At 38.7% G+C, this 17,318-nt stretch overlaps 1 protein-coding gene across 1 annotated transcript; it reads left to right on the forward strand.

Moving 5' to 3' along the window:
- The first annotated feature begins 2,960 nt into the window (after positions 1-2,960).
- RSPH3 (radial spoke head 3) lies at positions 2,961-16,978 on the forward strand. The gene is made up of 8 exons (XM_087944142.1): positions 2,961-3,085; positions 5,655-5,739; positions 7,440-7,587; positions 9,041-9,186; positions 10,863-11,066; positions 12,613-12,775; positions 15,435-15,521; positions 16,815-16,978. Exons 1-8 carry the CDS (start codon positions 2,961-2,963, stop codon positions 16,976-16,978), a joined length of 1,122 nt encoding a protein of 373 aa, XP_087800268.1.
- Positions 16,979-17,318: the final 340 nt, after the last annotated feature.

Raw genomic sequence — 17,318 nt, forward strand, 5'->3', positions numbered from 1 at the left:
GTTCAATCTTTCCAGTGCATTCAGTGATGGATAGATTAATTCTAATCTAGATCAAATTTTCATAAATTGATTTCTATCTGCAATCTGTCTAATTTTCAGATTCATCTGTGAATGGACTTGAACTTATGTCTTACCAATTCTAGTCCAAAACATTAACCCTACACTTCAATTCTTCCTCTATAAATGTGCATATAAATTTCTAAACTTAGAAAAAGTTATTCTGAACAACATACAGTATATGCTACATGAAAAGTAGGCAACCTAGAGCTTTCTAGCTGTTTTGCACTAGAACTCTGAGTATCCCTAACTACAGTTATGAACAGACTTAAGTTAACTAAGAGATCACTAATTATATATTGGAATTCAAGCTCCAAGAAAAGGATTTACTATTTCAGAAATATTTTGAAGTAAGATAATGAGAACAATGATACATTGCAACTTGGAGTTTTCGCCTCACAATCAACATTCTAAACATTCTTGGCAGGACTAGACTTCCTGTCTCTGGAACGTCTCTGGAGGTTTTTTTCCCCTCCTTTGCTGGTACTTTGCTTGTGTGGAGTGACCATTCAAAGTTACAATGGCACTGAAAAAAGTGACTTATGACCATTTTTCACACTTACGACTGTTGCAGCATCCCCACAGTCATGAGAGGCCAGGCGAGGAGATGCGTACCTCGATGTGAGTGATATTGAGTTGTCCACGCCCAGCCAATAACATGACCACCAAGCCATGTCCCCCAGTCACATGACCACCAAGCCACACCCACCACCTAAGCCATGTCCACAGAACCGGTTGTTAAAAATTCGAATCCCACCCCTGAATAGACTCTTCTTCTCGAGCAGGGGATTGGACTAGATGACCTCTAAGGTCCCTTCCAACTTTGGAGAAAAGCTGTCCAAACTGATTATAAAAGTCCACATATGTAATACACCCAGCTAGAACCCTACAGTCCAGAAATACAGTTCAGATCAACATGATGAATTCATAGCCACCCTAAGCCCAGCACTATTTCTTAGCCTTCAATGTCCCGGTAGCAGGCTGTATTGCTGAAGACATGGATGGCAGAAATTCCTGTCTGAAGTCTTCAAAATGCAGCAGCACCTTTTGTGCAAGAACACACATTTCGATGGACTGAGAAATCCACCATGCTGTTGTATCATATGATCAAATATACGCAGGCCTGGCACCCCATTTTAGAGAAGTGAGAGCTGAAAAAGATTTTGAAATTGCCTTAAATTTCTCCCTCTTTTGCCCTATTACTCCCACCCCCACCCCCCATCAAAAATACAAATAGAAATTTGAAGCCCTACCCATTCTAGGATGCTTTTGCAGGCACAAAACAAGAGAAGGCTGGATACAGGCTGTGGTAAATATTGTTATCACTCTTGTGGTTGAGGGTTGAATGCTTTGAGGGATCTATTGTCAAGAAACAGCACAGCATTGGTGACCAAGACTGTAGCCAAAGATGAATAAGGATATCACTTTTCCTTTCTCCCACTTCTTGTTTCTTCCCCTTTCTTCTAACCCTGTCCTCTCTTTTTTTCCCCCATAATCCTTAAACCCCATCTCCTCTATTTCTACTTCTTCTCCCTCATCACCATTTTTTTTCCTGACCAGTAGATTTGAATGATTTACTTGCAAAGGTCTTCTTCTCCAACTCATCCTTTTTTTATTTCATTGCCTGTTTTAGCTGCTGAATCTTTCTGGTACCTTTTCCCCGCCAAAGAATTGAACTGATTAATTACAAAGGGATGTTTCTCCTCTTTACTCTCCATTTCTATCATTATAGTTCAAACTCTTCTACTCTCACTTGTGCTTTCCAAAGGGCTGTTTCCATTTTGGCTGGAAGATTCCCTATATCTAATTTAAAAGAAATGCTATCTTAATAAAAATAACATCACTGAAACTTTTCCTCCCACTTAAAATGGGAGCTTTCATTCCATGTTTATCATTGATAAGCTTTGCATATTAATCTGATTTTCTTGTTAATCATTCAATCCTTACTTTTCTGCTTCTGTTTTGCAACTTTAATATCCGCCCTGTGGTTTGCTTCTCCTTATCTTGCAATCTGAAGCTAGTAGTTCAAGGCACATGACTACGGCAAGAAGGATAAAAGTGACATCTTGTGGTTAGATTCTCATAAGTAACCATAAAAAAGATGTGGTATTTCTGTCGTGTATCATCTATATGCAGCCAGTAGCATAATCTCATTTTTTCCTGTCCCTTCTGCGTAATTGGTAAGAGCATCAAAGCAGGCTTGCTCATTAAAAACAGCAATTGAAAATAGTAAATAAAAAGATTAAAAGCAGCAGATCTTTAAAATGAGTGTCTTATGAAACATTCCGGCACTTTATGATTAAAAAAAAATCAGAAATCTAAGTAGAATATCTGAAGGTTTTGAAAGATAAAAGGAAGGTGGAAAGGACAAGAATCATACTACTGCTACAACAACCAAATCATCTTATGAGGTGCTGGGAATTTTATCTGAGATTGTCCTCCTACCTAGGAAAAGTTCTACCAAGTTTGGACACTTTCTCAATTGGCTCCCCTTCCATTATCAGGATGCAGTCATTGCCCATTTCTCTGCTATCCCTGAAAGATGAATGAAAGATGATTTTCTATCCCTGGAAGCTTAGTTTAGATGCCAGTCATAATTCCTTGGTGCTACACAAGACATGATGTGAATTCCACAAGCACCACAACCTGACTAAGTCTAGTGAAATCCTTTTGGAATGGAATATCTTCTGGCTCCTTTTATTCAGGAAAACATATATATTGGGAACATTCAAATAATTCCAATGAACCACCCTTACTTCCTGATCTGGGATCAGTTTACCTTGACAACTGTTGTTAGGGATGGAATTCCTCATCGCATAACAATAGTAGGCAGGGTGGATTGTTCCACAATGCCACTTAGTCTTTGTAATCTCTCTTGGAACCCATGGTAGCTTAGACCCAGCATGACCTCAGTGGTTCTCAACCAGGAGGATGCAAGAGCATCTACAGAAACCTACACTTACAGAAGCCATCCCCGAGTGGTACCCAACAGAAAGCCGTATCAAGAACACTATGTGAACAATGTGCAGTGAGTAATAACACTTAACTATATAGTCTTGGACTCAACATCTAACCCCATTATGAATCTTACTGAGCCTGATCAAGCCTTCATTACTAAACTGCTCAAAAAAATAAAGGGAACATTTAAACAACACAATGTAACTCCAAGTCAATCACACTTCTGTGAAATCAAACTGTCCACTTAGGTAGCAACACTGATTGACAATCAATTTCACATGCTGTTGTGCAAATGGAATAGACAACAGGTGGAAAGCATAGGCAGTTAGCAAGACATCCCCAATAAAGGAGTGGTTCTGCAGGTGGTGACCACAGACCACTTCTCAGTTCCTATGCTTTCTGGCTGATGGTTTGGTCATTTTTCAATGCTGGTGGTGCTTTCACTCTAGTGGTAGCATGAGACGAAGTCTACAACCCACACAAGTGGCTCAGGTAGTGCAGCTCATCCAGGATGGCACATCAATGCGAGCTGTGGCAAGAAGGTTTGCTGTGTCTGTCAGTGTAGTGTCCAGAGCATGAAGGTGCTACCAGGAGACAGGCCAGTACATCAGGAGACATGGAGGAGGCCGTAGGAGGGCAACAACCCAGCATCAGGACCACTTTTGTGCAAGGAGGGACAGGAGGAGCACTGCCAGAGCCCTGCAAAATGACCTCCAGCGGGCCACAAATGTGCATGTGGCTGCTCAGATGGTCAGAAACAGACTCCATGAGGGTGGTATGAGGGCCCAACGTCCACAGGTGGGGGTTGTGCTTACAGCCCAACACCGTCCAGGACATTTGGTATTTGCCAGAGAACACCAAGATTGGCAAATTCGCCACTGGCGCCCTGTGCTCTTCACAGATGAAAGCAGGTTCACACTGAGCACATGTGACAGACGTGACAGGGTCTGGAGATGCCGTGGAGAACGTTCTGCTGCCTGCAACATCCTCCAGCATGACTGGTTTGGCAGTGGGTCAGTAATGGTGTGGAGTGGCATTTCTTTAGGGGGCCGCACAGCCCTCCATGTGCTCGCCAGAGGTAGCCTGACTGCCATTAGGTACCGAGATGAGATCCTCAGACCCCTTGTGAGACCATATGTTGGTGCGGTTGGCCCTGGGTTCCTCCTAATGCAAGGCAATGCTAGACCTCATGTGGCTGGAGTGTATCAGTAGTTCCTGAAAGACGAAGGCATTGATGCTATGGACTGGCTCGCCCATTCCCCAGACCTGAATCCAATTGAGCACATCTGGGACATCATGTCTTGCTCCATCCACCAACAGCACGTTGCACCACAGACTATCCAGGACTTGGGGGATGCTTTAGTCCAGGTGTGGGAGAAGATCCCTCAGGAGACCATCCACCACCTCATCAGGAGCATGCCCAGGTGTTGTAGGGAGGTCATACAGGCACGTGGAGGCCACACACACTACTGAGCCTCATTTTGACTTATTTTAAGGACATTACATCAAAGTTGGATCAGCCTGTAGTGTTTTTTTCCACTTTAATTTTGAGTGTAACTCCAAATCCAGACCTCCATGGGTTGCTAAATTTGATTTCCATTGATAATTTTTGTGTGATTTTGTTGTCAGCGCATTCAACTTTGTAATGAACAAAGTATTTAATAAGAATATTTCATTCATTCAGATCTAGGATGTCTTATTTTTGTGTTCCCTTTATTTTTTTGAGCAGTGTATATTCTTTTTCTTCTTCTTTTTTCCCCCTGCCTTGCCAACTAGAGTTTTCAAACTCTAACCCTGCATTCACATGAGCATTAAATCTATCCTGCTAAACATGCTCTTGGCTGTATATAAAATTATCAACATTCTGTCCTTTCATTGAAATGTTTATTCCAGATAACAGCAGCACTATATACTGGATAATTTCCTTTACGTCTTTCTGTTATTGAGGGGGGAAGAACTACCATTTGGGGCAGTGGGTTGCAAATTGAAGAAAGGAGAATGGGCTCTATTGACCTAGATATTATTCATGTTAGTTTTAACAAATGCCTCCTAATGGCGCATTACAGGTGAGCGCCTTCCTCGAAAGGAAGTGTTTCTCTGCCTTTTCTGCTGCTAGCAAGACAAATTTGTGGTTTTACCTCCACAGTCATAAACATCACTGCCCCAAGGTTGCAAAGTTACTCAGTTTAATAATTCTATTGAGTTGTGCCAATATAATCTTTTTATTTGGAAGCAAAATACCAAGTGAAGCACCACCATCACTAAAACACAAGGTCCACTTCATTTCCATTGAGAGATACCAAAGCTTGGTTTAGAGCAGCTGCTTCACAAAATCACTGTTCCATCTGTTTTTTTCTGAAAATATCAGGTACCAGTAACCAGATGTAGAGAAAGCTGCCATCTGAGATCAGGAAGAGATACAGTCAAAGTAGGCAATCTAAAATTGAATGGATACAAAGCTCATCTACATTCTACATTTTTAAATGCCTCCCATTTCATAAGAGCATTTAGTTCTATCACACAGCCTGATAAAATTTATGGGATCAAAATTCTATATTTTTGTGTCTCTTTCATAAATCCCTTATTGACAGTATTTTGGAGACATTGATATATACCTTTCTTAATTTTATGAATTACAGAGAAGGGGCAATTAACTATGGGAACCTCATGTATGATCGTAGAGTGGTTCGAGGAAACACGTATGCTATGCAGTTGTTATCCTGGGTAGGTTCCTTTTCTTATAAATATTTTTATCTCTTTTAATTATGGAAATGTGCGAATGTTATTGGTGAAATAAGCTTATTTATGGGGGTGTAGTGGTACCTAATTTGCATGTGCTTCTCATTGATTCATTGATTTTCATGCATAGATTTATCACTGAAGAAATGCTATCATTTTCAAATATCCAATTTTCTTCGATACTTAGAAACAAATAAATATAATCATTATAATAATATCAAATTATATAGAAACAAATAAATATCCATCTTTATTACACACCTAGAAACAAATAAAATTATAACCAGTTGCCAACATGGGTTCTTCAAAAATAGATCATGCCAAACAAATCTTATTTCTTTCTTGGACAAAATGACTAAATTAGTAGCTCAGCAAAATGCCATGAACATACTATACTTAGATTTCAGTAAGACAGTTGACAAAATAGATCACAACCTACTTCTTGGTAAGCTAGAAAAATATGGAATACACAGCATCACCACCAAATGGATTTGTAACTGGCTGACAAACCACATTCAATGTGCAGTCCTCAATGGAACCTCATCGTCAAATGGAGGGAAGTAAGTACTGGGGTACCTAAGGTTCAGTTTTAGGCCCAGTACTCTTCAATATCTTCATAAATAATCTATAAAGGCACACCATGGGAAATAGCCTTCATGATCATGTTCATGACTTTAGGCACACATTTTAGAAAAGAAATCAAAATTGGATAGCTAATGGAAAGTTTATGCAATAGGTTATTACAGTTAGGACATTTGTATTGCAAAATACGTCATCAGCTGATTTGCCTGAGCTCCTATAAGAAAAATTGGAAAAAATGTTATCAGCATCGGATAACATTTGTGTAAACTGCTTTTCTGTTGCTTTCATACACAAAAAAGGGCGATAACAACAACCAAAGAGAGTGAAAAGGAAACAATAAAATGATACTGAGTTTCTTGGGGACTATAAGGGGACTGTATTTTAAGTCTGTGAAAATAATATAATAAATATAATAATATAATATAATATAATATAATATAATATAATATAATATAATATAATATAATATAATATAATATAATATAATATAATATAATATAATATAATATAATATAATATAATAATATAATATAATATAATATAATATAATATAATATAATATAATATAATATAATATATAATATAATATAATATAATAATATAATATAATATAATAATATAATATAATATAATATAATATAATATAATATAATATAATATAATATAATATAATATAATATAATATAATATAATATAATATAATATAATATAATATAATATAATATAATATAATATAATATAATATAATATAATATATAATGTAACGTAACGTAACGTAACGTAATGTAACATAATGTAATGCAACTCATCACAACGCAACACAACACAATAAAATAATCATTTTCTCCAAATGAGATTCAATGTGATGTAGCTGGATTAGGAGCAAGGAGATCAAGGTTCAGGTCTACTCTCAACCATAAGAGACTTTGACACTCTCTCACTCAACCCAATCTACTTCTGAGGGTTGTTGTTATGGGGGAAGATAGGAGATGGGAGCACGGTATATGCCCCCATGATCTCTTGAATGAAAACCCAGCTATACATAAGACATTAAGAAAGAACACCATGTAAAATAGCAGATAATTCTTCTCCTTCCTTCCCAGAGTCCAGAACTTGAACCTGAACCTGCTAAAATCAAGAAGCAACGTGAAGCTCACAAGAAAATGCTTGAACGGAAGCAAGAAAAGAAAGAGAATGAGGTCCATGCACCAGAAATGAAGGATGTTGGAGATCGCAGTGATGTGCAGACAGGTAAAGCACCAGACAGCATCAACCAATTATCAAATGACTTCTAGACCTGAGACGAAGGATAATCTGTGAGGCAGAAATATCCACCCAAATGATAGGCATTGGATCATGGAGGAATTTTCCTTTTTCTTTTCAACTTTCCTGATTTTTCTTACATTTTATACTTTCATGTTTTTTCACATGGCATTATCAAAAGAGCATGTTGCTAGGGTGCTGTATATGCTATTACACATCCCATTCTAACATCTTCCAGGGCCCATCTGAATTAAAGGTTTTGTCTTTCTTATTAACATTCTCTGCACTGAACATACTGCGTATCATTTTCAAGATGACATCCTAAACATATTCACTATAGCAGTGGTCACCAACCAATGGGCCGGGGACCACTGGTGGTCCGTGAGAAAATTCTGGTGGTCAGCAGAGAAATGTCACCCCCAAAGCAATTAATCCCGGCTGCGCAGGAACACAAGGCTGCGCCGCCCACATGGCCTGTGGGAACACAAGGCTTGCGTCCCTTGCGTTGCAAACAACACAAGGTAGTGAGGAAGGAGGGAAAGGGCGGAGGGGGGAACTTGCCTGGTCACCAGGTTGCTTCTTCTGCTTCTTTCTTCTGCTTCTGGTCGCTTTCTGGAGACTTTCTGGCGAGAAAGTCTTTCTTTCTCTCCCCCAAACTCTACCAGAAATAAGTCTTTGGGACCCTGCAAGGCATCCTTCTCCAAGTGGCTGCGCTGGTGCGACAAGTCTCACAAAGACTCATTTCTGGTGGAGTTTGGGGGAGAGAAATAAAGACTTCTGCTACTTCTGCTGCTTTCCTTGCATGAAGCCAAAAGTCTGTCTCTCTCTCCCCCTGAGAACGGAGCTGGAAACAGTATCCTGCGAACCCAAATAAAGAAAGATCAATCAGTAGGAAAACGGGGTGGAGAATTTTCCTGCAAACTTTTTGGGGGGGTTTCCCAGGTTCTCTGGTCCGTGGGATTTAAAATAATGAGGTTGGTGGTCCCTGAGGTCCAAAAGGTTGGTGACCCCTGCACTATAGGATACATCCACTATACAGTGTTATTTGTTCTTGTTTTTTTTTTCAATATTAACAATCATGCTAATAGTTTCAGTACTTGTTTTTTAATGAACAACAAATCACCTTAGAGCAACAAATTACTTCAGTCAACAGTACTGCCAATACTGTACATATATTGTCATATATTCTGGGCAAGAAGGATGTGCAAAAGATGGATATTCACAAGAAGGAGGAATTTAAAAAAATATCTAGATAGTGACCATGACTGTATGATCAAAGCCATCATTTTGTGTTTTTTTTAATGCAATACACAACTACACCTGCATAAAGTAAAATAAAAAAGAAGTCTATATTTTTTCAGTGGCTATTCTAGGAACCACAGATAGAACCTAGGAACATGAAATCTTTCAAGACAGACTACCATGAGTTTTATTTTTTCAGAATTGTACCTGGAAGAGATTTTAGATCGGATTATTGAAGTTGACATGGAGTGTCAAACAGATGCTTTTATAAAAAGACTACCCAGCCCAGTGTTCATCCCACAAAAGACTGGAGTTGATGTAGCAACACAAATTGAAGAAGGAGAGGTACCAATAATATTTCAGTGCTATTCTAGATAATTCAAGAGGTAATGTTTTTTTTTACCAAACACATCTTTAAAAATTCCTAATTTTAGAAGCTTTAGAACAAGGGTGTCAAACTCAGGTCATCATGGTATCATCAAATGTATCGTGACTTTTTTTCCCATTTGCTAAACCAGGCATGGGCGTGGCCAGCACATGACACATCCGGCCTGCGGGCCACGAGTTTAACAGCCCTGATTTAGAAGTTAAAACATTTTGTAATAGTCTGTTCTTTCAGGCATCCTAAAATTCAATACTATATGAGAACTGTGAAACACCACATCAGATATTCTGAACCCCAGTTCGATTTTTTTTTCCCAACTGAGGTGATTGCAAGAAAATGGGAATCAGCTAATTTGAGGGGGGCAATGATGTGCCCATGAAGACCTGTCTCTAAGGCCCTAGCAATCATTCAGTAAAGCAAGGAAATGAAGCAGAAGATTAGATAATGAAGCATGTGGCACAATATGACCTCCAGGCATCTAGCAGATGCTCCAAAAAAATCACTGTTGCACCTGTTTCCTAACAACATTTACTGTGTTTACATTCTCAGCATATATAAAGCATCTGAGAATGCTCAGATACAAAGACTGAAGGAGCTGCCCTAATTGTGCCCACACTCTTTGCTAGAATTGATTGCCCAAAGACAACAATAATGTTTAAAAGGGGAAATAGAGACAAATAACAATCGTGTATTATCCAGTCTGCAATTCCTGAGTGAGGAATGATAATAACAAAACATCTTCTGCAGGGCATGACCTCTGGGCTATGGGAGAATTCAAGCGAAAGGAAAGTATTTTTCATAGGACATCCATCCATGTCAAAGTTGTTTGCCTCTAGACCTGCAGTGATGTATTTATATTTGTCGAGGTGATTCAAATTTCTACTATTAGCACGACCACTAATTTGGGAAGCTGAGAATTGTAACTCAGAACATCTGGAAGGATACAAGTTTCCACCTTTTATCCTAGGCCAGTTGAAGCTGGATGAAGAAAATGACATCTAACAAAGAGGCTGGAAACAGAATTGGGCTTATCAGAGATTTGCTGCCACTGCAGTGAGAAAGGAAGTGTTTTTCACCGGTCTTTCTTTTCAAGGAAAATGACCCTTGAGCAATCACAGCAATTTCCACCTTTTCCATGCCTCCTATTGACCCTAATGCTCTTTGTGAATGGAAAAAGTAGCCCATGATAAGGCATATCCGCCTTTCACCTGCTCAATTCTCATAACCTTGATAGATTTCATTTCATCTGAGAATCCCAGTGCGATCCTTAAGAACACACCATATTAATTGCCTTTCTCTGATTTCCATTGCCCAGCTAGCCTTTCAACAATTCTGTAAGCTTGGTAAGAATGATTGTGAGGAGGTCTTTGATGCTTTCTGAACTTGGTGCACTGATGACGTTACCTAGATTAGATAATGAAACTTCTGCAAGGAAACAATCAAGCTCACCGAGGACTAAGGACCCTTCATTTCAACCCTGAATTACAAATATTCTCCTTTATAAGAATGATTGTCTCCTTTTAACCAATGAAAGGCTTGTCTATGACCTGACCAGAAGAATATATTTTCTTGTTTCCTGTCATGATAGGAATGATATTGCACAGCATTCATTTGGCTCTTTTTTTTTAACCTTCAGCTCTTTGACTTTGACATTGAAGTTAAACCAATGCTTGAGGTATTGGTAGGGAAAACCGTGGAACAAGCTTTGCTTGAAGTCATGGAAGAAGAGGATCTTAGAAATCTTTGGGCACACCAATATGCCTATCTGGAATTGCACAATGCAGAGTTGGCTGAAGTGCAACGCCTCGAAGAAAATGAGCGGCGACACAGAGAGGAGAAGGTAGAATTGTTGTGGAAACCATTTCTTAGTGGTTTACTTTGACACTCATGTATTTTGCTCTAGCAATTTTTAAGCAAGGAATTTAGGTTGGGTACCATCTTGTCCTTTGCCTTGTGCATCAAAATGTTTTCATCCCACTCTAAAAGTTAGCGATTCTTATGTACTTAGTTTCAAATCAGTCAAGTTTTGAAGTTACAAATAATTTAAATTAGATATGATCTCAAAAGGACAGCTTCTTTTATAGCAAGTCAAGTAATACAAACTGATACTGTTAAACACAAATACGAGGGACAAGGCACGTAACAGAATAACAGAGTTGGAGAGACCTTGTCTCCTAGTCCAATCCCCTGCTCAGGCACCAAACCCTAGACCCGTGATGGCGAACCTATGGCACGGGTGCCACAGGTGGCACGCAGGGCCATTTGTGTGGGCACATGAGCCCCAAACTTATCTGCACTGCGCATGCACGTGCCTCCCAGATGATTTTCGGCCTATTTGAGGCTGTTTTTGCCCTCCCGGAGGCTCGAGGGAAGTCTCTGCAGCCTCGGGAGGCCAAAACACGGGCCTTCCGGAAATACTGGAAGTGAGGCTCTCGAGGGCGAAAATGGCCTTCCCCGGGCTCCAGAGGCCCTCCGGAGGCTGAAAATGGTCACTTCCGGTATTTCCAGAAGGCCCGTTTTTTGGCTTCCCAAGGCTGCAGAGGCTTCCCTCGAACCTCCAGGAGGGCAAAAACGGCCTCAAATGGGCCAAAAATCAGCTGGGAGGTGCACACATGTGCAGTGCAGGTAAGAGGGCTGGGCGGGGGTGTTGCGTGCGCATGTGCAGGGCGACGCATTGCATTGTGGGTGCCGGCACACACACTTTTGGCACACCACAACAAAAAGGTTCACCATCACTGCCCTAGACCATTTCAGATAAGAGGTGGCTGTCCAGTCTCTTCTTAAAAACTTCCAGTATTGGAGCACCCACAGCTTCTGAAGGCAAGTCATTCCACTGATTAATTGTTCCAACTGCCAAGAAATTTCTCTTTATTTCTTATTTAGTTCTCTCCTTGATTAATTTCCATCCATTGCTTCTTGTCCTGCCTTCAGGGTTAAAAATAGATTTTTATGGCTTTATCCATACAGCATATTCTTAAAATAGGCCAATTACCTAGCAAACAATGTTGCTGATATTCACTTGGAATTTATTTCCAATTAGACAGATTGAGTCCAGGTGACAGGAGTACAATTTTGCTTGGTTACCTGGAAGGAATTTGGTCCTGTAGCTCCTGAGAAAATAGGCAGGTTCCTTGGGACAGGTAACCCAGCTACATATTTGTTAGACCTTTGACCTTCTTAACTTGTGAAAGCAGTCTGAGAAATTACTTGCAATCTGATCCATACAAACGTTATCAAGACAATCAAAATGCAGTGATCAAAGGTAATTTTTTTTTCTGGAATCAATGAATTGTTCAATACTTATAGATAAGGGGAAATGGGAAAATCTGCATGTTTTATATATTATGTACTAAAAGTCATATAGAAAAATTGATGATTATTTAAAGGAACGTCGCATGGCAATGCAGTATGAAATACAAACAAAGGCAAAAGTGGTGGCTAAGAAAGTGGCAGCCCACGCATTTTCTATCCGATATCTGGCAGATCTGATTCCTTCAGTTTTTATTAGCCTTCGAAATAAAGGATTTTTCTATGATGAAATACAAAGTGGTAAGTGTCATTCATACTGGAAATAAATGTTTAAAATCCATATCTATAATCTCTTAAATCATCCTATGTGATAACTCTTGGCCCCCAAAATGTGCCAAGCCCAAATGTGTAGAATATTTAAAAAGGCTTAGCTAGGACAATATTTCTCTTGTTCCTGTTTTGCTTGATAAGTATTTTTTTTTTACTTATTTTACATTTTTAAAAAATTCTCAAGGTGACTAACAAAATTGCATGTGGTGTTTGCTTGATAAGTTCAGATAGGACTGCTTTTTAATATCTTGTGCAGGTTTTTTTAAAAAAAAAATCAACCGTGATAAACTCTATATAACATCAGATTAAAAGAAAACCCCCTACAGTAAGAATTAAATGAGTAGCTTAAACTGGCAAGTAATATAATTACGCAAGAACCTTGATGGTTAAGCTCTATTGAGAAAGCAGAAGTGTCTTAAGCTGATACTTAGACTACAGTAAAAACAGCAGCAGCCAAAGCTGAAAGGAACTTTAAGCTCCATTAATCATCTTGCCTAATCTCTAGAGAAGGATAATCTGTACAATACTATGAGCCTTAGTCATTTATTTTTAAGCAGCGAGCAAATTCAGATGGGGAAAAGTACATGTTGCTTGATTCCCAAACCATTCTTTTTATTGTTATTGTGGACAGTGGTATTTAGCTAGGGATAGATTGCAATGGAGAAAATCCATCTATGTGGTCCTTAGGATCACAAACAACTTGATGGCACATAATCAATCAACAGTGATATTTACACAATGTTGACTAAAGGGGTAGTATTATTTTAAAGGCAATTAAACCATTAGAAATGAAAATATTTGCATCAATGTTAACTGCAATTTCTGAAACATTCAAGTTGATAAGCATAAGGTTACTTGGATTTAAAGATGAGTGTGGTATCAATAAACATTTATTATATGCTAAAGGTTTCTGTCTTAAATTTAATAATTAATCCTAAAGTCTCCACCGTACTGTTGCCTATTGTTGCTTTTGCATACTAAAGAAGGGAAGGGAAGGAGGGAGGGGAGGGAAGGGAAGGGAAGGAAGGAAGGAAGGAAGGAAGGAAGGAAAGGAAAGGAAAGGAAAGGAAAGGAAAGGAAAGGAAAGGAAAGGAAAGGAAAGGAAAGGAAAGGAAAGGAAAGGAAAGGAAAGGAAAGGAAAGGAAAGGAAAAGGAAAAGGAAAAGGAAAAGGAAAAGGAAAGGAAAAAACAAACTAACAACAAGCTATTGGTTTCCCAGAACATTCAGAGAGGAATCACAAACTATTATGAGATAGAAAATATCCTAGGCCAAGCAGGTGGGACCAGGACCCAGCTAGAGTACTGGATTATCCTATAAAAGCAAGGGTTTTAATGTTTCCTGGCCATGGTACATGATGATGATGATGATGATGATGATGATACAACTATGGCAAAAGCAAGCAAGGGTAGCACCAATAGTAAAAGGAGCCTTGGGTTCAGTCCCAAAATAACTGGAGCACCACTTGAACACTATCAGCATTGACAAATTTGCCAGTCAATTGCAGAAGGTAGCTTTACTTGGAACAGCTTCCATCCTGCGACAATATCTGTAACACCATCAAACATCCAGATTTGCCTATCCCAGGTCCTTGGTAAGGACTCGATAGTAGACAAAAATGCCAAATCCAGTCTTAACATCTGGCTGTGCAAGTAGTAGCAGTAGTAGTACATTTTAAGAAGATACTTGGTTGATATCTAGGATGCTGTATCAACCATCAGCACCAGTCAATGATATTTGTGATACATTTTTAAATGTTCAGTTGACTGAGTTTCATGTTTAATGAATAATAATAATAATAATAATAATAATAATAATAATAATAATAATAATAATAATACAATACAATGAAACCCCTGATTGAGAGTCAAAGTTCTAATAATAGAAAAATCTATGTCCATTACCATTAGTTTCTTATGGGATTCTGTCAAGAGTTCCATACAGAATCCCATGTTAGTTCCATACAGAATACTCTTGAGTTCCACAGGGCATACTTCAAAAAACCATGTCCTCCTCCTCGATATTGTGAATTAGTACTATTTTCAAGCTTAACACTTTTTTTCAGAGTAAGAATCCTTAGTATTTTACAGTTAGAAATATTTTTCTGAATAAAGGATAATGCTGATAAATACAAAAACACACAGTGATATTTGTACCTTTTTTTTGAAAATATTATGTAGTAAGTAGCCGTTCTATTAAACTTTTAATCCACTAGTAGTCAATTCTCTGGATAGATTAAAAGTTACTTAAAACATTAAATTCTTCTAATTGTAAAAAAAAAAAAGACAGTACATATATAAAATGCAAAAGGAAATAAAGAAATAATACAGCATAGGTAGCTAACCTGAGAAAAGTTCTTACATATTTGGGAAGAAAGTTAATGGAACAGAAGGAATATATCACCAAGTACTTACATCTAGAATCATGCTATGTTTCATTTTTTTCTCACTTTGTTTCACACATAAAATTATCTCGATAATGTACAAAAAATGCCAACCTGATAAGTAATAATCTTATTTATTACAATTTCTAAAGAATCAGCCATTGTACTTGAATGAACACAGGAGTTTTCTACCTATTTAAGAATCACAGTACTGTATAATGCTTGTTTTCCTTTGGTGCTTTGCATAGATATCGAGAAAGGATTCCTTCCATTTGTGATGGGCCATGTAGAACTTCGATTGCAGAAGAAGCTTCTAGGAAGAATAATGACAGATTGTAAGTATGCCAAAATGCTCTGGCTACCCAAGATTCTCTCCTGCTGCTCAGAGAATAGCCAAATCAATATGATACGCAACAGTGGTGGGATTCAAAATTTTTGTACTACCGGTTCTGTGGGCGTGGCTTGGTGGATGTGGCAGGGGAAGGATACTGTAAAATCTCCAGTCAGAGGTGATATTTGCCGGTTCTCTGAATTATTCAAAATTTCTGCTACTGGTTCTCTAGAACTGGTCAAAACCTGCTGAATACCACCTCTGGTGCCCAAGCAATTAACATTTTGAACATCTGAATCATTCAAAAATCAGAGGAAAGGACACTAGTATAACGGCCAGAACTCAACGATGGCTTTAATGCAGGAGTGTACAATTGTGTGGACCACCAAGAGCCTTGGTCGTAGCTTCCACAAACCCATCCAATATTTTTGTCATGCATTTAATAAGACAGAAAAGGGAAAGTATTAAAAACACATACGGTCTCCACAGTAACTGCCTTGAGTTGGACAAAACTGCATTTCATTTGGACAAAACTGCATGATTTAATTTTTGTAGTTTTCATTTTGGGCATATTCTCTCTCCCTCTCTCCCTCTCTCTCTCTCCTTTCTCTCCCCTCTCTCTCTCTCTCTCTCTCTCTCTCTCTCTCCCTCTCTCCTCTCTCTCTTTCCTCTCCCTCCCTCTCTCCTCTCTCCTCTCTCCTCCCTCCCTCTCTCTCTCTTCTCTCTCTCTCTCTCTTTTTCTACATTTAATCTGTGGCATACCACTTAATAATCTTCCATCTGAAATAGAAGAGAGTTTACTTGTAAATTTTTAGTAATCTTGCAGTAGCACACAACCATGTCATAGTGCAACTGGCTGTAAAGATCTAAAGGTTGGTGTGTTTGGGGTAAAGTTTTTGGTTTCTTGCCTGCTTATGTTATATTACCTCTAGATTGAAAATGGTGATGTGAAATTCCAAGGAGTTTCTTGCCTGATATTCTACACATCTCTATTGTAAAGCTGCTCAGAAAACACAAAAGAACCCAAAGATGCAACAGCAGCAACTTTAGTTTCCATCTATCTACTTCTTTGTAGATATACATTTATCTATTACACATTTCAGCATTAACCTGCTGTCCTTGTTGCATTCAAATTATGTCCTTGTCTTTTTTTTTTAATTCAGTTCTATTGCCTTCCTTAATGATGTGTATCCTGAGTCTACGCTGATGAAACAAAATACAATTTCAAAACTATTTTTATGAGTTAAGAGATTATCTACTCAGGTAAAATGTTAACTTAAGGCAATTACTTTTGCAGGCTTAATTAATGAGGTCATCAAAAAGAGATTGGACAACTACGAGGAAAATCAAAGGTCTCCCTTGAATCAAATACCTAACATCCAGGCACCAGATAAGTTTTCCAGGAATGCTGCTGGGTTTCAAAAGCCCTCTGGTTTCAGAAAACCTTCAATGAGACAATAAAGAGGATATCTACATCTTCCTGCACAAAGATTCAGGTAATTGGGGCAGGGGGGAATAGTTCTACCAAGGAGTTATACTTCTTGGCCATCATCCTAGTGAAAATTTCACAGTTTAGACCAGGGTCTCCAACCTTGGCAACTTTAAGCCTGGAGGACTTCAACTCCCAGAATTCTGGGAGTTGAAGTCCTCCAGGCTTAAAGTTGCCAAGGTTGGAGACCCCTGATTTAGACCAACCTTGGCTACTTTGTGGACTTCAGCTCCCAGAATTTCTCAGTCTGCCATGATGAGGAATGGGGAATTCTAGGAGATGAAGGCCACAAGTCTTAAAGTAGCCAAGGTT

Source organism: Notechis scutatus, chromosome 1 (genome assembly GCF_049901735.1).
Source record: "Notechis scutatus isolate UNSWTSFEM ecotype Mainland chromosome 1, rNotScu1.2, whole genome shotgun sequence".
NCBI classification, from domain to species: Eukaryota; Metazoa; Chordata; class Lepidosauria; order Squamata; family Elapidae; genus Notechis; species Notechis scutatus.

Coding starts and splice junctions, on each gene's coding strand:
- RSPH3 (XM_087944142.1), top strand. CDS start 2,961: ATGACCTCAGTGGTTCTCAACCAGGAGGATGCAAGAGCATCTACAGAA. Junction 7,588..9,040: donor TCGCAGTGATGTGCAGACAG/GTAAAGCACCAG, acceptor TTATTTTTTCAG/AATTGTACCTGGAAGAGATT. Junction 11,067..12,612: donor GGCGACACAGAGAGGAGAAG/GTAGAATTGTTG, acceptor GATTATTTAAAG/GAACGTCGCATGGCAATGCA.